We start from the raw sequence: 25,395 nt of genomic DNA on the forward strand, positions 1-25,395 counted from the left end.
ATTTTGTTTTTATGAGGAGGCGAGTAGTAGCTTGGAGAGAGGGGCGGCTGTGGATGTAGTGTTTCTGGATTTTGCAAAGACTTTTGATACTGTCCTTCATAAACGCTTAATAAGTAAAGTAAGGTCTATTGGCTTGGAAAGTATAGTTTGTAATTGGATTGAAAACTGGCTGAAAGACCGTGTCCAGAGAGCTGTGGTCACTAATTCCTATTCAGAATGGTCCCAGGTTATAAGTGGTGTACTCCAAGAATCAGTGCTGGGCTCTTTATTATTTTATTTATTTATTAATGATAATTGAGGACAGGATTATTAGCATCATATCTATTTTTGCAGATGACAATAAGCTGTGTAGAACTGTACAGTCTATGGAAGATGTCCACACACTACAAGCTGACTTGAACACTTTGAGTGATTGGGCATCAACTTGACAAATGAGGTTCAATGAGGACAAATGTAAAGTTATGCATCTTGGTAGTAATAATCTCTGTGCTTCATATGTCCTAGGTGATATAACACTGGGAGAGTCACTTATAGAGAAGGATTTGGGTGTCCTTGTGGATGGTAGATTAAATTACATCATACAATGACCCATCTGCGGAAGCCACCTTGACGCCTGGTGGATGGGCCCGACACACGTTTGATCAAATATGTGCGCTTAGATAAATTTTTGAAGTCACCACCACCTAAAACTAGAGGAGGGGTACATAGGTCTGCCGCCCAGACTGAGTCTGGATTAGAAAATATGGATCAGTTAGAACGGGGTTTATCAAAGGCCAGCTCCTCCCATAGTGAAGGTTTTGATAGTATTAATAAAAAACTCCAGGATATACTGGGAGTAGTAAATGCTACTAATACCTCGGTGGCAGAGCTGACTTCTTCCCTTGCAGTAGTTCAAGGAGATGTCACCATAATAAGAGATGAAATGGCGAAGTTGAGACTAAAAGTGAAGGAATTGGAATCTGCAGTCAACTCTGTCACCGCGGAGAATGGTCAATTAAAGAACAGACTAGAAGAGGTAGATGAAGACCGCTCTTGGTTAAGAAGGAAAGTGGTAGAGCTGGAGGACAGATCTCGTAGATATAACCTGCGGCTAGTAGGGTTCCCAGAAGGGGCAGAACAGGATAACTCGTCGAATTTCATTCAGAAATGGCTGGTAGAGAGTCTGGGACCAGACTATGATGTGTCTACCTTCTGTGTGGAAAGAGCCCATAGAATCCCCTTTAAAAAACCTCCTCCAGGGGCCCCTCCTAGAGCTATCCTGGCAAAATTTGTTTGCTCAAAGGATCGGGACTGGGTCTTTAGACGCAAAAGAGTAGTAGCAGACATACAATTTAATGGTAATCTGATATCAATCTTTCCTGATTTTTCGCGAGAAACCCAAAATAAAAGAAGATCCTTCTTTGAAGTGAAAAAAAGATTGATTGCAGCTAAGATTAACTATTCAATGCTATATCCCGCTAAACTGAGAGTGGTATATAATGACTCGGTGCGTTTTTTTTTCCACACAGACGGAAGTGGCGCAATGGTTGGATTTAAAGGGTCTATGAACGGTGCGGAAGGTGGGTGAGGGGGGAGGTTAATGAGGGGAGGTGGCGGGGGGGAGGTTTGGTGGAAGGAAAGAGGTTGATGGGTATTGTGAGATGCCCTGTCAACCAGATAGGGGGGGTTTTTGGGGGTGGGTTTAAGGGAGGGATTGGCTGCCGTCGTTTGCTGTGTAGATATGCGTGCTTCTCCGTTAAGGAAGGGGGCTTTTTTCTTTCATAGGATATGCCGTGTAACATTCTATTTTGGAATGTGAGAGGGCTGGGAGACAGGGTGAAGAGGACGGTGGTGTTTGACCTTGTAGTTCGCCACCTGCCGGCGATTGTGGTACTACTGGAGACCCACGCTACAGCAGATAGGATTTACACACTGAAAAGGAAATGGGCTTCTCTTGAGTACCACGCTTGCTACTCTTCTTATGCAAGAGGGATTAGCGTATATATTCATCATGGGATGGAGTATCAACCGCTAGATAATTTGATTGATAAAGAGGGTAGATTTGTATTTCTCCATGGGTATTGGAAAGGACAGGAGGTCATATTGGCTTTTATTTATATCCCCCCCACCATTTAATGCAACGGTGTTTGCACTGCTGGTTCAATATATATATACAAAAAATCAATGTGCGCTTTTAGTGGCAGGTGACTTTAATGCAGTACCTAATCCTGAGTTGGACCGGTTCTCGTCGTGCTCCGGGCGCGGCCGCGCGGGATCCCCCTTGACTGCTGTATGCCAGGAGCTGGCGCTGGTCGATATCTGGCGCCACCTATATGGCAATAAAAAAATCTTTTCATGTTTTAGCCAGTCATTCGGGTCAATGTCCCATATAGATCTGGCGTTCGCAAGTCGTGATCTGTGCGGTCGAGTCCTGAGAATGAGATATGAACCCCACGGAATCTCGGATCACTCCCCAGTTCTTGTTGTGTTTAAGGAGGCTCCAAATATAGGTAGAACTTTTAAACTGAACCCGCACTGGTTTGATGTGATAGGGGAGCAATCCCAAATAGACCAAGATAATTGGGATTTTTGGGACCTTAATGTAGGATCGGCACATATTCACTATGTGTGGGACGCTTTGAAGGCTCATATAAGGGGCTTATACTTTAGTAAAATTAATAGGTTCAGAACGGAAGTACGGCGCAGGGAACAACAATTGACAGACTTAATAAGGAGTTTACGCGCCGCACTAATTGACTCCTATACGGAACAATCTATTAAACAGTTAAAAGAGGCCAATTTACAGCTTAAGACGCTCCTTTATAAAAAAGCACAACATAAGCTCCTATTTCAGGGCCAGAATCGTTTCTGCGAATCTGGTAAAACGGGCAGGTTTCTGGCTCGCTTGGTGGCCAACCAGAGGGAGTCTACCAGTATAAGAGAAATTAGGAACCTACAGGGTGCTGGGGTGAACTCTGCAGAGGAGATAAGGGAGGAATTTGCGAGATATTACTCTACCCTCTATAAATCTGAGTCTATGATTAGTCGCACCGTTATGGATCAATATCTTCAAAAATTAGAGCTCCCCCAGTTATGTTCTCAAGATAGAGAGCGCTTGGACTCCCCCATTCTGTTAGAGGAACTCCAGGCGACTCTTTCCTCTCTAAAATATAAATCAGCCCCTGGATCAGATGGATTGCCGTTTGATCTTTATAGGTATCACGCTAGCGCACTTTTGCCGATCCTGCTTTTAGTCCTGAATGAATCTCGCGTATGCTGTGCTTTACCTCCATCATTTGGGGAAGCAGTGATTATTTTGGTCTTGAAAAAGGACAAGGATCCGTGTGATATGGGGTCATATAGACCCATATCACTCCTGAATACGGATTATAAGATTTTCCCCAAAATTCTGTCTAATCGTCTAAAGAGGGTTATAGCGGGTTTGGTACACCCCAATCAGACGGGCTTTATTCCGGGACGGCAAATACAGATGAGTCTATATAGGGTTTATTTGAATCTGTCTGTTGGGGGTAGTATAGACCACTCCATTCTGTCTTTAGACGCCGCAAAGGCGTTTGACAGGATGGAGTGGCCTTTTTTGTGGGCTACAATGTCCCATTTTGGCATTGGGAATCCCTTTTTGGAAATGACTCAAATGCTATATGCACATCCTGTTGCATGTATTAGTGTCAATGGTATTAGATCTTCCCCCGTTACGATGCAGAGAGGGATGCGACAGGGTTGCCCCCTGTCTCCTCTCCTCTTCGCTCTCTTTATTGAACCATTGGCTTCTCGGATTCGCTTAGATAGCCGTATAGACGGTTTTGGAGTAGTGGGAGCGGGCGATAAAATAAGTCTATATGCCGATGACGTGATTCTGTTCCTGGACCAGGGGTGGAAAATTCTCCCGTATGTCATAGAGGTAATAGAAGATTATGGTAAACTATCAGGCTATAGAATCAACTGGTCAAAATCATCGCTCCTCCCGCTAAACCGGAAAGCTGTAGACGAGGGGAGGCGAGTTCGTGTTTTGGTCCCCAATGACACTCTAGATTATTTGGGGGTTAAGATTGGGCTCCCTATAAATAGGTTTTACGATCTTAATCTGGCCCCGGTTCTGAATAAAGTTAGGGACAAAATCTGCGCTTGGCGGAAGCTGAGACTGGCACAGACGGATCGAATAGCTCTGATTAAAATGATTATCCTCCCTATAGTTTTATTTCCGTTGTGTGCCTCCCCCATTTGGATAGATGATATTTTCTTTCATAGGTTAGAGGCTATGATCAATGATTTAATTTGGGGAAGGAAGAGGGTTCGCATAAAGCAGAGATATCTATGGTTGTCGGAGGCAGATGGTGGGCTGTCATTACCCTTTTTTCAAGGTTATTATTTGTGTGCACAGATTCAGCGTTGTTGCTGTTCCGAGAAGAGTTTACTTTCACAATATTTGACAAAGCTTTTTGATAGTCCAGTTGATAATATTTTTGTATGTTTGGAGAATGGGTTTATGGGAATGAGGAGGTCCTTGTTGATCCCGTGCTCACTGCAGAGGGTTTGGAACAGACTGAAGAAGATCCTTAAATCTTCCGGTCCGTTTGGTTTCACCCCTCTGTGGGAGAACAGGGAGCTGGAGGAGTTCTTCAAAATTACAGATTTTGGTTATTGGGTACGTAATGGTATCAACAGGGTGTCTGACCTTTTTTATATTGGTCAGTTTAAATCACTTTTGGAATTTGGTTTTACTGATAGTTCACCATTAGATTTATTTATGTATTCACGTTTGAAACATATATTTGAAGCCTCTAGGAATAGAGGCCTCTTCTGTCCACGAGAGAATATATTTTTTGATTTTTGTGACGCTCAGAAGTATGAAAAAGTGAAGTTATCCAGACTTTATGCAAAACTCCGAATTGCACTGGCAACTGTAACACCTTTCAAAAGCACAAATAAGTGGGAGCAAGAGCTGAATTGCCCCCCACTACAGTGGTCTACTATTTATAGGAATATGAGAAAGGCGTCAGTTTCCAGTGCGCACAGGTTAATCCAATTTAAGATCCTCCACAGACTTTACTATACGCCTAAAATCCAAGGAAAATTTCCCCAAAATAAAGATCGGGATTGCTGCTGCTCCAAATGTGGATATATTAATGCGGACTATGTCCACTTGCTTTGGAGCTGCAGCAAAATAAGAAGTTATTGGGATGAGGTTTTCGTTACCCTACAAAGGGAGAGCTCAATGAATTATAACCCGGGGGTTTTGATAGTGCTCTTTGGAGAATGTGGGTCAGAAGTGGAAGTCCCGGCCCAGGTCAGACGGATTTGGATGCGGGGATTGATGGTCGCTAAAGCTATATTGATAAAGTATTGGGGCTCTGTCTCCCCGCCCTCAACAAGGGAGTGGGGTTCATATCTTCAGAGAATTAGAGTTTATGAGGACATTGAAAGGAAACGGAGAATTGCACGCACATCTACATAGACATAATTAATATTATTTTACACATTGATGAATGGAGTGGACGGCAGCCAATGGGGGGGGGGGGGTGGATATAGTTATTATTAATTGTCGTGAGGGTGTTGTATAGAATTCTTCTTTTTGTAAAGATGTTTATGATTGCCATGCTAGGCATACCGTTGTGATTATTACTGTTTTATGTATTAATATCATGATTTGGAAAATAAAAATATATATTTATTTAAAAAAAATATGTGCGCTAAGAGCTTCCATTGACTCCTTCATAGTAGGTATTATACCACTTTTATTTAGAATGATCCCCATTTCTTAGCTCTATTGTTTGTATGTATAATGGTGTGCAGCCATTTTTTTTTTTATAATCATGTTTGCTTCATGGTTATGCACCTGCGATTCTGAAGGTTCTAGTCTTAAATATTCCTGTAGCATACAATGTCAATCAGCTGCTTCTAAGGTCACCAGGATATTGTCATGCATTAAACATGAGGCATGAACTCGCGGGGCAGGGATGTGATATTACCACTTTACAAAGCGTTGGTGCGGCCTCATCTGGAATATGCAGTCCAGTTCTGGGCACCAGTCCATAGAAAGGACGCACTGCAGCGGGAAAAAGTACAGAGGGCGACTAAAATGATAAGGGACATGGAGGGTCTTGGTTACGAAGAAAGATTAAAAGAATTGAATTTATTTAGTCTTGAGAAGAGACGTCTAAGGGGGAACATGATTAACCTATACAAGTATATAATGGGCCATACAAAAAATATGGCGAAAAGCTGTTTCATGTAAAATGTGCTCAAAAGACAAGAGGGCACTGCCTCCGACTGAAGAAGAAGAAGTTCAGTCTCCAGAAGCGTCAAAGCTTCTTTACTGTGAGAACTGTGAATCTGTGGAATAGACTTCCTCAGGACGTGGTCACAGCAGGAACAGTGGACAGTTTCAAAAAGGGTTTAGACGAATTCTTAAAAGTAAAAAACATTAATGCTTATGAAAACATGTAGAAATCTGAATCTCACGCGTCCCCACCTATCCCTTTGATAATCTTGATGGAGTTATGTCTTTTTTTTTTAACCGTATTAACAATGTACATATGTAACAAATACTCATGTAAAGTTGTCACATAGGTATTTCCCTCTGAGGCCCCATGCACACGACCGTATCAGTTTTTCGGTCCGCAAACCACCGATCCACAAAACCTTTATAACGTCCTTGTGCACAGTGTGGACATATTAACTTCAATAGGTCCGTGATCCGCATAAGGTGGTGAAGAATAGGATCTTTGGTCATCCTTAAATGGAGACTTTCATATATGTGAATTATGGATGGAGAGTCATGTGGTTATAGATCTGGATGGAATGTATCTCATCAGGATGTAAAATGCTCATTGTTTACACTGATTCTCACATGAAAAGGTCTCGGAGTATCCCAGGAATCTCTCACAGATGCTAAATAGGAGTGTGGACAATAGGTCTCTACCCTGCAAATACAATGTGTAAATGAAGGACCATCTCAGGAGGCCAGAAAATGCTAAACTGATTGATGAGGAGAAGGCTCCATTATTCTTTCCAATGTATATTGTAATGAGGAAAGCCAGATCTGATGATCGTAAGTTTCACTGATTATGAAGGTGGAACTGTGCGTCTCCTGGGGGGAGGAGGAGTGGCAGATAGCTATAGACACCAAAGGGGTATAAAAGACCCAAACATGGCTCAGAAAGCTAGAATTCACCAAGGGAATTGACTTGGATCACTGACTTGCTGAAGAGAAGACACTGACTGGAGATCAAGTCCTGAGTGTGTGGAGGGTCCATGTCTGGTAAGTGTCACTGAACTGACTGTAAGTGGAAGGAATTATAAAATATTGTAATCTGTGCTGTGTATAAGGACAATGCGTCTCTGTAATGTCTCTTGTGTATGTCTCCATGTAGATCTCCATATAATTCCCATCATAACTGGACACTGATTTTCCACCTTTTACAATCCACATTTTCTACACTTCTTCTTGTATTTAATTTCTTGCCCTGAACCTTAGACTCAGACCCAGTAAGAGGGAGGAAATTCTTACAATGGGAATAACTCTTTCCTGGAGGTTCAGTGATGGCAGCAGTGACTGGTGATTGTCCGCACTGTAGTGTGTAAGTAATTGTACACGCAGTGTCCATACATGTGATAGTACATACGTGTAACTGTGCCGGGAACACGGACAATCACCGATCCTGACTGCCATCACTGGACCGCTCCAAAGCATCAATAATAGGAGGAAAGAAGATTACTGACAGGGGGAATCTTTAATTGGTGTCTGATTTGTCAATACGTTATTTTCACCGTAGATACTTTTATTTCCAGCACCTCTATAGATATCTGTACATAGTAATATAATAACGGTCTCTATACAGAAAGCAGTCAGTACAGAATATAGTAAATATCACCCCAAAGTCATCTATTACACACAAGCTTAGAAGTGTCATAAAGCCGTCCAGAATGTCTTTTGAAGGTTTTTTGTGTCCTTATGACTTGAATAAATTCATTATTATTTAAAATGAGCGACTGGAGGACAATCTTCTAGTTTGGAACTATATTAAAATGAGGAGAAAAGCAAATGGTTAAAAGAGCATCATGGTGATTATTATTATTATTAATTCATTTAGATTCCATCATATTCCAGGCACTAGACCAATCCAATATTAAAATATGTATAAAATGCCGTACAGAAACAATGTCAATCAGAAAACAGATTCTAGTGATTTTACCATAAGAAATATGTGTCAAAGCCTCACTTCTCCACCTGGGTCCATGTGCCAGTCTCTAGGGGCTGTTGGGATCCATGCACCAATCTGTAACTCCTCATCTCCCACAATTAATTAAATAAAATGAATAAGACAATAGAAATATTACTTTATTATAAATGCATTACCAGATTCCCCTCATTATTTATAATGGTAGTGTCATGGTGTGGCTCACTGTGACACGGGTTGCCATGTTTCCTCACATTGGTTGCTCTGGCATACTAGCTATGGTGGATACCGTGTAGGCTGCTTCCCATGGGTAGGTACGGCAGCCTGTGTGCATACTGTTCTTTCTCCCCTCCCTGATGTCTGGTTCTTGTGGGGTAAATGTCTTGGTCTGGCTGTGGTCACTATGTGCTATATATTCCTGTTAGCTATGGACCTGGAGGTCAGTCTGTCTCCAGATTTGCTGGGTGCAGGTGCCATGCACCTAACCTGGGGCTCTTCCATCTTCCCTGTCCATGTAGTCACCTACTGAGACATCAAGTTCACCTTGTCCGGTTCCATGTCTTGTGTGCAGCTCTGTCTGTTCGCCCATGGACTTACACTGCATGGAGAACAGGCATCTGCTAGTCTGGTACTTTGTCTTGTGTGCAGCTCTGTCTGTTTGCCCATGGATTTAATCTGCATTGGGAGCAGGCATCTGCTTATCTAGGTCTTTGCCTTCATGGAGAAGGCTCCTGGGTTCTCTAGAGGAAGAACATCTAGAATATGTATCCAGTTCTGCCTGTGACCGCCATGCATCCATTCCGCATGGAGTCCAGTCATCTGCCTGTCTGCCGGTCTGTGCAGCTTTGCCTGTGACCACAATGCATCCGTTCTGCATTGGATCCAGGCATCTGTCTTGTTTTCTGGTTCCTGTTATGTCTTGTCTGAACAGTGTCCTGAGTTTGTTTGGGTTCCTGTTTGTGTGTCTGGACTGTTGGTGCTTGCACCAACATCTGTCTCGGCTTGTAAGTGGCCAAGTGCATCGGGACCATCCTGCAGGTGCAACCAGTGAGCTCTCGGCTAAGTTAATCCCCACCATCAGGGGCTCTATGAAGAACGGGGCTCACTGAGTTTCCGTCCTCTGGGTTTGACCCCAAGTCAAACCGGTGTACTTGGTCCAGTGGTATTACCTACCAATTAACCCTTACCTGCTGGTCCAGCTTACTGTCATGTCCTGATTCATTATGGACCTTGCCCTGCCTGTCTGCTTGTTTTGGTGTGTTTATGCCTGAGAGATGTTCTAGGGGTCCGAATAGCCCTCGGGCAGATCTATAGATTCATGTTCTGAAATAACCCATCCTGCTGTGTGATTAGGACTGGTTTTCTTTGTACTTATAGGATTGTGGTATTTTTATTCTAGACTGATGATTGCCCTGTAGAGAAGACAAGCCATTATAAATAACGAAATGTTTGATGTTTTTATAGTAAAGTAATATTTCTGTACAATAATGTTATTTTATTACTTACCAGAGAACCCCCTTAGGTTGGGCCCATTAACTGCCCTCAACAAGTTTTGTAGTCCCTTTGGCTTTGCTTCCACAACTATCATAAACCTGCAATACAGAAATCTATGTCCCTTACAGAAGGGGAACCAGAAGAGAGATACAACTGATTTATAACAACGTCTGGCTCAATGCTGCCTTATCTACTTGATCATGTGACCATAGCTGTCCTGTTCAACTGAGACTTTATATATTATATTTCATGATGGAAATATCTGAAGTCAGTTTTCTGTGTCGGTGTTGAACTACTTTGCACCAAACATCTCAATTGTCATACATTGTTTGATCAATTTGGCTCATCTTTAAACCTAACGCTCTTGTCCAGAAATGTTACTCCAGATTTTTACACCACCGCTCTACAAGGTGCTGATAGCATTCTTTAGAAATGTTGGCCCATATTGATAGGATAGCATCTTGCAGTTGATGGAGATTTGAGGGATGCACATCCAGGGCACGAAGCTCCCGTTCCACCACATCCCAAAGATGCTCTATTGGGTTGAGATCTGGTGACTGTGGGGGCCATTTTAGTACAGTGAACTCATTGTCATGTTCAAGAAACCAATTTGAAATGATTCGAGCTTTGTGACATGGTGCATTATCCTGCTGGAAGTAGCCATCAGATGATGGATACATGTTCTCATTCTGTTTACGCCAAATTCGGACTCTACCATTTGAATGTCTTAACAGAAATCGAGACTCATCAGACCAGGCAACATTTTTCCAGTCTTCAACAGTCCAATTTTGGTGAGCTCGTGCAAATTGTAGCCTCTTTTTCCTATTTGTAGTGGAGATGAGTGGTACCCGGTGGGGTCTTCTGCTGTTGTAGCCCATCCGCCTCAAGGTTGTGCGTGTTGTGGCTTCACAAATGCTTTGCTGCATACCTCGGTTGTAACGAGTGTTTATTTCAGTCAACGTTGCTCTTCTATCAGCTTGAATCAGTCGGCCCATTCTCCTCTGACCTCTAGCATCCACAAGGCATTTTTGCCCACAGGACTGCCGCATACTGGAGGTTTTTCCCTTTTCACACCATTCTTTGTAAACCCTAGAAATGGTTGTGCGTGAAAATCCCAGTAACTGAGCAGATTGTGAAATACTCAGACCGGCCCGTCTGGCACCAACAACCATGCCACGCTCAAAATTGCTTAAATCACCTTTCTTTCCCATTCTGACATTCAGTTTGGAGTTCAGGAGATTGTCTTGATCAGGAGCACACCCCTAAATGCATTGAAGCAACTGCCATGTGATTGATTGACTAGATAATTGCATTAATGAGAAATAGAACAGGTGTTCCTAATATAATTCTTTAGGTGAGTGTATGTGTAAATATATATATATATATATATATATATATATATATATATTTTTTTTTAAGAATTCCACAGTGCAGAAATTTTCCCCCAAAGGCTGCTACCACTGAGGTGGATGTCATCGTTGTTCTGCTGGAGTTTTGTGTTAGGCATTTGGGAAGCAGGAGTATTAAGCAGAAAAAATTGTTTATGAAGTTTAACCCCTTACCACATTATCATGTACATGTACGTGAAAGAATGCGGTTTTTCCCACATCTGCATGTACATGTGCGTGATGTGATTGGGCGGGTGCAGGAGCTGTTCCTGTCCGATCAGCAGCATTGGCCCAGCTGTTACTGACAGCGATGCCTGCGTATTAACCCTTTAATATGCCGCAGTCCGCACTGACCTTGACTCGTGCGGGCTTTACAGAGGGAGGGGGCTCCCTCTGACTCCATCGGCCCCCCACGCTGTGGTGACAGGGGGCTGATGGTTGCCATTGTTGCCTGCCAGTTACGGAAGCCCAGTAGATCCAGCCCCCAGGCTGGGTCTCCTAGGCAAGTATCAGAGTCTTACTGTGTAAGATGTTGACAGTTAAATGCAGTTCAATACGGAATGGATTGTACTGTACTGAAACAGGGATGAAACCCCGAAAAGGTGAAGTCCCACAGTGGGACAAATATAAAAAGTGAAAAAAGTGTTTTTTAATAAAAAAAAATAATAAAAATAAAATAAAAAACAGACATATTAGGTATCGGCTCTATAAAAATGTCACAATCTACCACCCCAGGTGAATACCTCAACCCCTTAAGGACACGGACATATTTCACCTTAAGGACCAGGCCATTTTTTGCAAATCTGACCAGTGTCACTTTATGTGGTGATAACTTTAAAACGCTTTGACTTATCCATGCTATTCTGAAATTGTTTTTTTTTCGTCACATATTGTACTTCATGACACTGGTAAAATGGAGTAAATTATTTTTTTATTATTTATAAAAAAAATACCAAATTTGCCAAACATTTGGAAAAATTTGCTAATTTCCAAGTTTCAATTTCTCTACTTCTATAAGACATAGTAATACCTACAAAAATAGTTATTACTTTACATTCCCCAAATGTCTATTTCATGTTTGGATCATTTTGGGAATTACATTTTAATTTTGGAAGATGTTACAAGGCATAGAAGTTTAGAAGCAAATCTAGAAAATTTTCTGAAATTTTCAAAAACCCACTTTTTAAGGACCAGTTCAGGTCTAAAGTCACTTTGTGAGGCTTACATAATAGAAACCACCACATTCTAAAAACTACACCCCTCGAGGTATTCAAAACTGATTTTACAAATGTCGTTAACCCTTTAGGTGTTCCACAAGAGTTAATGGCAAATGGAGATAAAATTTCAGAATTAAAATTTTTGGGCAGATTTTCCATTTTAATCAATTTTTTCCAGTTACAAAGCAAGGGTTAACAGCCAAACAAAACGCTATATTTATTGCCCTGATTCTGTAGTTTGCAGAAACACCCGATATATGGCCGTAAATTACTGTATGGGCACACGATAGGGCATAGAGGGAAAGGTGCGCCGTGTGGTTTTTGTAAGGCAGATTTTGCTGGACTGGTTTATTTACACCATGTCCCATTTGAAGCCCCCCCGATGCACCCCTAGAGTAGAAACTCCATAAAAGTGACCCCATCTAAGAAAAAAACAAATTAAAATGGAAGATTTGCCAAAAAATTGCTGTTTTGGCACCGTTTTTATTTTTTTGACAGTGTTCATCTGAGGGGTTAAATCATGGGATATTTTTATAGAGCACATTCTTACGGATGCGGCGATAACTAATTTTAATTTATTTTAGTTTTACTAAATAATATTTTTTTCCGATTGTCAGTGACTAAATGGAATTAAAATCGGGGAAGGGGATTATAAATTTAGCACTCCATGGAAGTGTGGTACCCCCTGAAGCAACCGTTAATGCAGAGTCCCGGATGATCGGGACATGTGTCACACTGAGTGGTGTGTCCTTCCGTATCCCCCTCCTGTGACACACTCTGCACTTTTTTTGGGTCCGTCTCTTCTTTCCAGTATGGGGGACCACACCTGGAAAGTGTTGGCCAGGGACGATCCGGGCGCCTTCAGTTCCCGAGGTACTCCGGCCTGCTCTTTCCCAGTCAGAAAAGATCAGGGCCTTGAGGACTGCCTCATAGAACTGAAGGAATTTCCCTGTGTTGCCAGCACTCTGGGACAGCACAAAAAAGTTGTACAAGGCAACCTGTACCAAGTAGACTGCAACTTTTTTGTGCCATGCCCGGTTTTTGCGCATGGTGTTATATGGCTTGAGGACTTGATCAGAGAGATCAACTTCTGCCATATACCGATTGTAGTCGACGATACAATTGGGCTTGAGGACCGTTGCCGTGGTAACTCGGACAGGGGTTATGCCGTTACCGATAATTGTGGACAGTACAAGGACATCCCTCTTGCCCTTATATCTGACCAGCAACAGGTTTCTACTGGTAAGTGCATATGTCGCACCCCTGGGGATAGGTACCTGGAGGGGGTGGGAAGGGAGGCTGTGTTGATTTTTCCGCACGGTCCCATAAGCGGACGTGAATCTGGCAGGGAGAGACTGGAACAAGGGGATACTAGTATAAAAGTTATCCACGTACAGGTGGTAACCCTTATCTAGCAGTGGGAGCATAAGGTCCCACACAAGTTTCCCGCTAACACCCAGAGTGGGGGGACATTCTGGGGGTTCAATACGGGAATCTCGCCCCTCGTACACACGAAACTTGTAAGTTTACCCTGAGGTACTCTCACAAAGTTTGTACAGCTTCACGCCATACCTCGCCCGCTTAGAGGGAACATGCTGGCGGAAAATGAGTCTCCCCTTGAAAGCAATGAGAGACTCCTCAACAGCGACCTCCCTTCCAGGTACATAGGCCTCCAAAAATTTGGCCCCAAAGTGATCGATGACGGCCTGATTTTGTACAGGCGGTCATAGGCAGGATCATTTTGGGGATGACATGCTGCATTAGCTGCATAATGCAGGCATTTCCGGATGACCTCAAACCGGGTACGTGTCATGGCCGTACTGTAAAGTGGGGTCTGGTAGAGGACGTCCCCACTCCAGTAATGCCTGACACTAGGTTTTTTGACTAGGCCTATGTGCAGCACGAGGCCCCAAAACGTCCTCATCTTGGCTGCACTGACCGGAGTCCAGCCACCGGCCCTAGCCAAAAAGGAGCCCGGGTGTTGAGCAATGAACTGTTGGGCGAACAGGTTCGCTTGCTACACCATCAGGTTCACAAAGTGGTCACTGAAAAAAAGACTAAAATAGTCATATTCAAGCCCACTGTGCGAATCTGGATTCCTGGTTGGCCAACAAAATCAGGAATTGCAGGCTCAAAATGCTCTGGGGTACACCAGACAAGTTCACTGGTAGTGGGCTCAGGTGGACTTATCTGGTGGGCCAGAAAACTAGTATGAGCCCCAGAGCTGCTTGTACTAGTGTGGGCCACAGGGTCCCTAGCATGGCGGTCCCCTTGCTCCGCCTGGAGGCGCCTCCAACCTTGGGGGCTCATCATCATCGCTAGATGAGGAGGAGGACGCGGATGACAAAAAGAAAGGGGGGGTCATCCTCGTCCTCACTGGGACTCTCGGAGTTGGAGGCAAGCTGGGCCGAGAACATCTGGCGGGCCATAGGGGAGTGTGTGTGTGCATGCTGGTGTGGAAATCTTTATTTGGTGTGCGTGTGTGTGGGGGCACGGGTGTTCACGTACTTACCCTAAACCTAACAGAAAAAAAAAAAACTAAATAAAAAAAGGGCAAAAAAATGAGAATTTTTTTTTTACAAAAATTCTAACTCGCTGATCAGCCGTCCGAAGCTAATGAGCGGTGGGGTGTGCGATGCGCTAACAGTGGCCGGACGCTAACAAAAAACTGCTTGCGCCCTAAAAAAAAGTTGTGGGGGGGCAGGGGGGCAAGCTGCAGCACCCCTGGGGGGGTCTATGGTCACACAGCTGTGCTGTGGACCCCAGACACCCGATTTAGTGTGATGCAACAAAAAACATTTTTTTTTTTTTTAACTAAACTTTTCCTGAATATCCCTGCCTAACCTAACCTGTCCCTAACCTTTCCCTAAAAACCTTTTAGTGCCAGATAGCACTGTGGAGGGTCAGAAGGGGGTGCTGTCTCTGGAGATCCGATGCAGCGCTCCTCTCTCCTCGGCTCCCAAACACTGAAGGAAGGAGGAGAGGAAAGCTTCAATAATTTGAACTGTCCGCCCGCCCCTGCCGCCAATCAGAGCCAATCCTGAGAGGTGATGTCACCATAACCTCTCAGGATCACAGGATGGTGATTGGTGATGTATTATCACACCAACGATCACCATCCTGTTATTGGGTCCCCAGATACCCGAATAACCGGGAAACGCAACAAACCGCAGGTCTGAGCGGGCACCCAGTTCCGATTACTGCCCGCCGCGCCGCAGTGATCGGAACTACACAGGACGTACAGGTACGCCCTGTGTCCTTAAGTACCAGGACATCAGGGCGTACCTGTACTCCCTGTGTCCTTAAGAGGTTTAAAAAAAAAAAAAATGCAATTTTTTTGTCACCTTACATCACAATAAGTATAATTCCAAGCAATCAAAAAGACATATATACCCCAATATAGTATCAATCAGACCATCATTACTTTCAAGAAAAAATGCTCTCCTACATAAACGCACAGACGATAAAAATTGGATTTCTAAAATGAAGACACAAAAACATATTACGTAAAACTGAAACAAAAATAAAAATGCACATATTTGGTATTGTCGCATCTGTATCAACCTGCCTTTATAAAAACAATACCTGCTTTATTCTGTCAGGAGAACTCCATAAAAAAATTTAAATGGGGTCACATTTTGGGAGATTCTACTGTAGGGGTGCATCAGGGAGTCTTCAAATGTGACAAAAAAACTGTGAGCAAAATCTGCCCTTCAAAAACCATATGGCACTCCTTCCTTTTGAGCCTAAGTTTATGACCACATATGGGGTGTTTCTATAAACTGCCAAATCAGGAAAATAAATATTAAGTTTTGTATGGCTGTTAACCCTTGATGTCTTACAGGAAAAAATGGATAAGAATGGAAATGGAATGGAAATTTCACCTCTATTTTCCTTTAATTCTTATATAACATCTAAAGGGTTAACAAAGTTTGTAAAATCAGTTTTGAATAATTTGAGGGGAGTAGGTTCTAAAATGGGGTAATTCGTAGATGGTTTCTATTATGTAAGACCCACAAGAGGAGTTCATAACTGAATTAGTACTTAAAAAAGTGGGTTTGGAAATTTTCTTAAAAAATTTCAAAATTGCTTTTAAAATACAATGCCTTCTAATGTCCTAAAAAAAAAGAATGTACCATATTTTTCGTTTTATAAGACACACTTTTTTCCCCTCCAAAGTGGAGGGAAAAAGTCACTGCGTCTTATAAAACGAATGCGATGCAAATGAGGTGGCCATTAAACTGTTGGGTGGGCTGGCGGCTTCACTGAAGGCTTCTGCCGCCAGCCCGCGCTTCCTTAACAAGACAGCACCAGGGATGGGCAGGCTGGTGGCTTCACTTATTATGCTCCACTGCCGCCAGCACCCGGGACCGGAGCCCGCAGCTCCAGTAAGTAAAAGTGTTTTCCCCCTGTCCCCTCCTCCAGCCTGCACGTCTGGTGCGCACCTGGCACCGGAGTACTCAGCTCCTGTAAGTGAAAATTTTTCCTCCTGTCCCCTCCTTCAGCCTGCGCGTCTGGTGCGCACCCGGGACCGGAGCCTGCAGCTCCAGTAAGTATAATCTTCTCCCCCCTGTCCCCTCCTCCAGCTGCTGCCGGGGGACCCCGGCACTAACCTGAGCTCCAGGGTCCCGGTCTTCTCGTCTCTGTGCTGGATGCCTGTCACACTGTGCGCTCCAGCGCCTCTGTTATTTTGCAAGCCAGCCCTGCTGCTCTCTGCTCATATACCCCCCATGTACTGCAGTGTATGAGTGGATGAGGGGGGTTATAGTATTTAATATAAACACTGTCCAGGGACTGTTCTGTAATTGGCATGTGTTTATATTAAATATGACTATAACCCTCCTCATCCATAGGAATCCACCCATGTACTGCAGTATATGAGTGGATTCCTATGGATGAGGGGGGTTATAGTCATATTTAATTTAAACACATGCCAAAACAGAACAGTCCCTGGATAGTGTTTATATTTAATCTGACTATAACTCCCCTCATCCTTGAGAATACACCAATGTACAGTACCTACAGTACATCAGTGTATTCTTTAGGATGATCAGTGTTATAATCACATAAGTGTCATCCACAGACCCCCCCATGACAGTGGCATCCACAGATCCTCCCATAACAGTGTCATCCACAGATCCCCCATAAGTGTGTCATCCACAAATCCCCCATAACAGTGTCATCCACTATATTTTGGTTCAAAATATATTTTTTCTTATTTTCCTCCTCAAAAACCTAGGTGCGTCTTATCATCAGGTGCGTCTTATAAAGCGAAAAATACGGTAATTTACAAAGGATGCCAACATAAACTAGTCATATTGGGAATGATATGTAATTTTATTTTATGAGGTATCACTATCCCTATTGAAAGCAAAGAAATTAAAATTTTGAATAATTATGAATTTTTCTAATTTTTCTGTAAATTAGATATTTTTTTTATAAATAAAGGTCAAAAAAATGTTGATTCAAATTTACCAGTAACATGAAGTACAATATGTCACAAGAAAACAATCTCAGAATTTCTTGTGAAAGCATTCCAGAGTTATTCACAAAAACAAAGAAACCGGCAGGACAGCTGCTGGGCTAACAACTTGACACCTCAAATCATCCACCGTATGTCCACGTCATCAAAAAACAATATAGTGGTGCTCAAGCCCTCATAGAAGCGACAAAATCCATAGAAAAAAAGAAAATGAATCGGGCGGCACTCACCAATGCTATGTTGTAAAAGCAGTCCTTTATTCTTGAAGGCCACTGAGTTATTACTACATAAACATGTCAGATTTGCAAAATGTGGCCCGGTCCTTATGGTACAAACTGGCTTGGTTTTGAAGGGGTTAATATAGATAAATGTAAATTTATGAAACTGGTACATGAAATTAATTTCTATAGTTATATATAGAGATGAGCGAAGTTCTCAAAAATGTAATTTGCTTCGCAAAATTATACAAAAGATACAAAACATTTGCTTTGTAATGTATTACTTTGCCGCCCATCCCCCCCCCATCATTGAACCCCCTCAGATTCTGTGTTCATTGTTCATTGTGACATGGAGATCAATATTAAGTCCTTTAAGAAGTTACTCACTTAAAAAAAAAAAAAATTGTACTTATGGTACCTCATCCATTTGATTGCAAAGAGGCTGCTGTGACCATCTTGCTTGAAGATCTAGTGCAAAATTTTGTGCGGCTTGTGATGACGAGATGTCACATAGGATCTTCATGTAGTATGGCTGCGGCGGCCTCTTCGCACTCAAATGGATGAGGTAAGTATGAGTTATTTTATTTTTATCACCATTTCAGGGAAAATGGATTCTTTACCATGAAACATTAGGAAATTCGGCGATGCTTTGAATCAAATTTTTCCTGAAATTCGGATTGAATTCCACTTCGTCAGCTTTGATTTGCTCAACACTATTGCGTTATGCAATCACTAATCAATCAGTGAAACTGCTATTAAAAATTTTTGGAAATTGTTGCAGAGTAAATTTGGTGACAGATTTATTTTATTCAATGCATTTCATGTCTTATTAGCAGTTAGTATTTATAACATTGGTACATTTTTATCTGCATTTTAATTACATTTTATATTTTAACTGTTTGTGTGTAATTCGGAAAAAGAGAACCTTTTATCTTATAACATTTTTCTTTCTCCAGGTGAAGACTGCATAAAAGGCTCCCAAGGTCATCTAATTCTATCTCCTTTTTATGAAATAGAAGCTACTCAATCACAAATTAGCATTAATAGAACTGGACATAATCTGGGTGAGATGTCTGTAAATTCTGAATATGGGAAAGATTTTGAAAATAATGCTAATCTTTCTGTGCACAAAGAAATTCAGAAAGATGAATGGTTATTTTTATGTTCTGAAAGAGAGAAAACTTTCAATGTGATATCAAGTGTTGCTGAAAATCAGAGAAATTTCACAGGAGAGAAGACATATTCATGTTCAGAATGTGGGAAGTATTTAAGTAAGAATTCAAGTCTTGGGTTGCATCAGAGAATTCACACAGGAGTGAAGCCATTTTCATGTCCTGAATGTGGCAAATATTTCAATGAGAAATCAAGATTTGTGAAACATCAAAGAATTTCCACAGGAGCAAAGCCATTTTCATGTCCTGAATGTAGGATGTCATTTAAACGTAAACATAATCTTGAGACTCATCTGAGAATTCACACAGGAGAGAAGCCATTTTCATGTTCTGAATGTGGGAAGTGTTTTAGGGATAAATCAAGTTTTGAGATACATCAGAGAACTCACACAGGAGAGAAGACATTTTCATGCCCTGAATGTGGGAAATGTTTTAATCGGAAATCATATCTTAATGCACATCTGAGAGCTCACACAGGAGAGAAGCCATATGCATGTTCTGAATGTGGGAAGTGTTTTAGAGATAAATCAAGTTTTGTGATACATCAGAGAACTCACACAGGGGAGAAGCCATTTTCATGCCCTGAATGTGGGAAATGTTTTAATCGGAAAGTATTTCTTAATGCACATCTGAGAGCTCACACAGGAGAGAAGCCATATGCATGTTCTGAATGTGGGAAGTGTTTTAGTGATAAATCAAGTTTTGAGATACATCAGAGAACTCACACAGGGGAGAAGCCATTTTCATGCCCTGAATGTGGGAAATGTTTTAATCGAAAAGCATATCTTAATGCACATCTGAGAGCTCACACAGGAGAGAAGCCATATTTATGTCCTGAATGTGGGAAAGGTTTTAATCAGAAAGCATATCTTAATACACATCTGAGAGCTCACACAGGAGAGAAGCCATATTCATGTTCTGAATGTGATAAATATTTTAATCAGAAAGGACATCTTAATACACATCTGAGAACTCACACAGGAGAGAAACCATATTCATGTCCTGAATGTGAGAAATGTTTTGCTGATAAAGCAACTTATAAAAGACATCAGACAATTCATACAAGAGAGAAACCATTTCCATGTCCTGTATGTGAGAAATGTTTTACTCGGAAAGAAAGTCTTGATGCACATCTGAGAATTCATACAGGAGAGAAACCATTTTCATGCACTGAATGTGGAAAGTGTTTTACTGAGAAATCAAGTTTTGGGATACACCTGAGAAGTCACACAGGAGAGAAGCCTATTTAATATACAAAATGTGGGAAATGCCTTGGCTGCAAATTAAAGGGGTTGTCCGGGCTTTTAACACCTTCACGCAATATGACGTAACTGTACGTCATAATGCCTGAGGGGATATATGGAGTGGACCTCTGCAGCGGGCCCACTCTATACATGTCATGGCCTTTGCTGTGTGCGCCGTGACATGGTTGCCACGCATGCTGTTGCCGGGTGCAACGTTGTGGCTCTTGTGTGCACTTCCCCTTTAAAGGGAGTCTGTCACCACATTTCAGCATATTAGACCGATCAAATAGGGTTATATGATCCACCCAGAACTTAAAAACGGTACCTTTGTTGTAGAAAACGGACTTTTCTTTTAGCCGAAAATGAACTTATAAGGTTATGTTAATGAGCCCTCTCAAGTGCCCAGGGCGGTCTCTCAATCCTCGGAGCCCCAGGCAGCACCTCCTAAACGGTTCATAACCCCGCCCTCCGTGCGCCTCTGCCCGCCCGTTTACTCCCCTCCCCTGTCCTTTTCCACTGCGGCTGTGCGGTCCAAATCATAGCGGGCGCATGCGCAGTAGGTATCGCGATGCCCTGCCAGGAGCGGGCATCGATTGCCCATGCGCCCGCTACGATTTGGACCGCACAGCCGCAGTGGAAAAGGACTGGGGAGGGGAGTAAACGGGCGGGCAGAGGCGCACGGAGGGCGGGGTTATGAGCCGTTTAGGAGGTGCTGCCTGGGGCTCCGAGGATTGAGAGACCGCCCTGGGCACTTGACAGGGCTCATTAACATAACCTTATAAGTTCATTTTCGGCTAAAAGAAAAGTCCGTTTTCTACAACAAAGGTACCGTTTTTAAGTTCTGGGTGGATCATATAACCCTATTTGATCGGTCTAATATGCTGAAATGTGGTGACAGACTCCCTTTAAGTTGTAGCCTTCCCCTGTCTGGTGCAGTAAGGGTAAACTACCTTGCTGGGTGTGGTCACTAGGTGCTTCTTATACCTGTGGCTTAAGGTCAGGAGTCAGTTGTACATCAGCCTTGGTGTGTGCTGGAGTTATGCTCCTTGTCTGGTTGTTCCATCTTCCATCAGGGTGGAATCAACTCTCTTGTATTAGCATGTAATTATAATGTAATATAGCCGCTGAGTTATTTAATAAAATGTACCTGTATAGCGCCACCTGCTGTTTGTTGTTTTCCTTATTTCTCTATCCACCTAAGTGACATTACTGAGGAGGACGCACATGCTCACTTATATCCTTCATCGGTCACCAGCCCTTTCCATGGTTAGAAGCCATCACAGGTGCCGGCAGGAATAACATGGACAGGACGAGAGCTGCAGCAGAAAGGACATGCTCTGTGAAAAAGGACATGCACCTGAGCTGCCAGCTTGAAATAAATCTACAAGAGCAATTGAAGAAATGAATAGGAACATCATTGGATCCACATGATCTACAGGCTGGTTTTATCTTTTTTAGGGCTCATTCACACAAACTTGTGATGCTCGTTTCCATATTGTGGACCGCATTTGTGGATCCGCAATACACGGGCAGCGTTCCATGGCCATTCCGCATCACGGATGCGGACTCATTCATTTCAATGGGTCCGCAAATCCGGAGATGCGGAACGGAATGGAACACTATGGAAGCACTACAGAGTGCTTTCTGGGGTTCCGTTCAGTGATTCTGCACCGCAAAAAGATAGAACTTGCTCTATTTTTTTTGCTGAACGGAAGGATTGCGGACCCATTCAAGTGAATGGGTCTGCGATCCACAATCGCCTGCCCCACGGACGGTGCCCGTGCATTGCGGACCGCAATTTGAGGTCCACAGCACGGGCACAGCCTTCACACGTTCGTGTGAACGAGTCCTTAGAGATTATCTTGTATTGTGATAAGTCCAATTTTCATTTTTTAATAATTATTCGATAATTCATTTAATTGTAGAGTAAGAATAGTTAAATGTGAGTTGATGGGAGCAGTGTCAGAAGCGGAGCAAAAGTATATAAAGAATCCGCAGAAAGGAAAATATTAAAATGGAAGACCGTTACAGAATAAATGACTGAACAGGTTACCCTGGAAAACTTCTGGCTGAGTTAGTTTGTAAAAGTAAAGCTTTTATAAATTATCTGATAGGGCCTATGAAGGAATTTGCAAAATTGCTGGGGTCAGACAAGGCAGAAGATGTGTGTCCAGCTGTTTAGGGGGGTGGTAATAGGGGGATTATCAGCAGCAATATGATAGTAGAAAGGCAGACAGTGGCATAGTGGTGGCAGCAGCTATATGTCACAGAACATGATGGGTGGAAGGCAGGCAGTGGCATGATGGTGGCAGTAACTGTACAGCACACAAAATGGTGTTAGGCAGGCAGACAGGAGCAGTGGCATGATAGGGCACCCTCTGAGAAGATCTAGTTATCGGCCTCAGATGAAGGATTGTGAAAAGCTGCATGGATCTACGACTAGACCTGTCATCTATGACAGGTGACAGGGCCTTCTAAGGGAACGGGCAGTGGTCAAAATATTGCTGGAGCTGGCAAAAGTAGCAGCACAAGAAGGGAGAATGGTAGCAGCAGTCTCAGGGACAGGCCAGAGCTGTCAGAGTCATCCAGCGGACGTGTTTTGACCCACAACCCAGCTGTCCATGATTGGTTGACTTGGTTTTCAACTTTATCGCAATTGACATCAGACACCCCCATCCAGGAGTCGATGGGTTCCTATTACACCATACTTAGATGGCATGGCCCAGAAACAAGCTCTCTGCCCCTACCTGTCCTGAACCTGCCGCTTTCATTTTTTGTTACTTCTGCTCGAGTCGGCTCGGCTCCACTTTTCAGGGAGGACAAGCTTCTAGAGGTAAGTCAGCAGCTACTGCCCAGCCAAGATGTGGAAGAGAGATCCACTGCTTCCCCCAGTAGGCTGGCAAGTAGCAACAATGATGTTGCGAGTGGTCAGGTACGTGGCCCTGAGACTGGTGAGGGTGACATCAATGATGTGCAGAGAGTAGTGGATTATGATATAGCTGATTGCACATGGTAGCCGGGTAAAGAGGTGGCTTCATGATCATTAGGAGAAAAGGGTGCCAGCTTGTGTGTGAGGCAACCTCTGAGACAGCAGGGTGGTAGCGTGGTCAGGAGTCAGCAAGCTGGCAACAGTGTGAGATCTGGAGCCAAACGTGCCCAGGGGAGACCAACTGCTATACAGGAGCCTACCTGTCTGGAAATAAGTGGTGGTGCATGGGTTCACAAAGGCAGCGGTAGCAGACAGTCAGCACAAAATGGTGGAGGGAAAATGCCATACTCGGCGGCGTGGGAATTTTTCATCAAGCCGCCGGGTGATGTCAGCATGGCTATTTGTATTATCTGTGGGCAGAAGGTGAAGCGTGGCCAGGGTGCCAATGTTGGCATCATAGCCCTGTGTCAACACATGCAGCATCAGCATGAAGTGGCCTGGTAAAACAGTGGCGCTAATGTAGTGGTACAGCCTGACGCAGCAACTGCTGCATCACCCAATGGCCCGCACTCATTCTCCAGCAGTCAAGGCTCCACCACCTCAGCAGAAGGAAGCTGTGTTTCCTTCCTATCATCTACTGGTCCTGATGCTCCTGATCCTCCTTCTACTCCTTATCACTCATTTTGTCAGCAATCGATCATTGGGGCAATTTAAAAAAGACAACAGTATGCATGCACTCATCCAAAGGCGCAGAAGCTGAATGTGCTCCTGGCCAAGTTGCTGGTACTACAGTCCCTCCCTTTCCATGTGGTGGACTCTGCACCTTTCAGAGAACTGATGGCTTGTGCCAAGCTAAGGTTGAAAGTCCTAAGTCATTATTACTTTTCCAAAAAGTAATGTACCAGCCCTGCACACGTATGTTAAACAGAAGGTGGGCCAGTCCTTGAGCCTGTTGGTGTCTGCTAAAGTTCACAGCAGTGCAGAAGTGTGGAGCTTTACAGCCCACTGGGTAAATGTCGTTCCTGCCCAGCCACACCAGCAACTTGACAAGGTGACTGCACTTCCGCCTCCACGTTCTCAAGCTGTAAGTCCTGCGCCAATGTCCTCCTCTGCCTCTTCATCCTCCACCTTGTCCTCAGCCTCCACTGCAAGCACAATTTGTAGTGCTCCTACAGCATGCCACCTTTGCAGAGCACGCCGGTGTCACGGTGTTATGCACCTCGTTTGCCTGTGTGAACGCTGTTACACTCCATCAAGAAATCGAATCCTGGCTGTTTCCTTGCCAAGTGAAAATGGTAGCCATGTTCACCGACAACGGGAAGAACATTGAGTTGGCGCTGATTAACGAGGGCTGAGCCATGCGCCCTGCGTGGCATACGTCTTTAATCTAGATAATGGGAGAAAAGAAGAAATGAATCGCACATCCACTGCTAATGCTATGATCTCATCCCTGCATTTCTGCAGGAGACAGCACTAAATAGCGCATGTGTACCACCTCTATTCTACATGCTAAATGAGGCATTAGTGTACATTTTGATCAAAAGGCATAAGTACGTCTTTAATCTGTTTGTAAGGTGGTTCCTGAAGTCTTCCATCCATATGCAAGACATTCTGAAAATGGCCAGGAAACTGTGAATGCACTTCAGCCACTCTTACACAGAATAATGTTTCCCAAGATTCCCTAATATGTGACGTTTCCACCTGTTGGATCTCCACCCTCCACATGTTGGACCGACTATATTAGCAGTGGCAGGCCATAAACAATTTCTTGAAGATGCAGGCGGACAGGAGCACTCCCCTGTGTAACGTCGACATTAGCCAGTGGCACATCATGCGTGACACCTGTTGTTTGCTCAAGCCATTTGAGGAGGACACTTTATTTGTCAGTCGCCAGGACTATGGGATGAACTATTTCTTTCACTCCTTTCTGTCCTCGAGCAGATGCTGCTAAATCTGGCTGGCCAGGGGACAGGAGACGTGGCACCTACATCTCACGGCCACCTAAGCCCTGTAGGGGGTGAACTGAAGGAGGAGGAGAAGCAGGATTAGGACATTCACAAACAAGCAATGT

The 25,395-nt window shown here is 43.5% G+C and overlaps 2 protein-coding genes across 2 annotated transcripts in view; both read left to right on the forward strand.

Moving 5' to 3' along the window:
* Window positions 1-25,395, forward strand: part of LOC120994402 (oocyte zinc finger protein XlCOF6-like) — a 177,948-nt gene that overhangs the window by 79,279 nt on the left and 73,274 nt on the right. The window lies entirely within an intron of this gene.
* On the forward strand, window positions 923-24,679 carry LOC120994457 (oocyte zinc finger protein XlCOF22-like). The gene is made up of 4 exons (XM_040423032.1): window positions 923-1,193; window positions 18,936-20,075; window positions 23,188-23,327; window positions 24,464-24,679. Exons 1-4 carry the CDS (start codon window positions 923-925, stop codon window positions 24,677-24,679), a joined length of 1,767 nt encoding a protein of 588 aa, XP_040278966.1.

This window comes from Bufo bufo, chromosome 3, assembly GCF_905171765.1.
Source record: "Bufo bufo chromosome 3, aBufBuf1.1, whole genome shotgun sequence".
In the NCBI taxonomy this organism is placed as follows: domain Eukaryota; kingdom Metazoa; phylum Chordata; class Amphibia; order Anura; family Bufonidae; genus Bufo; species Bufo bufo.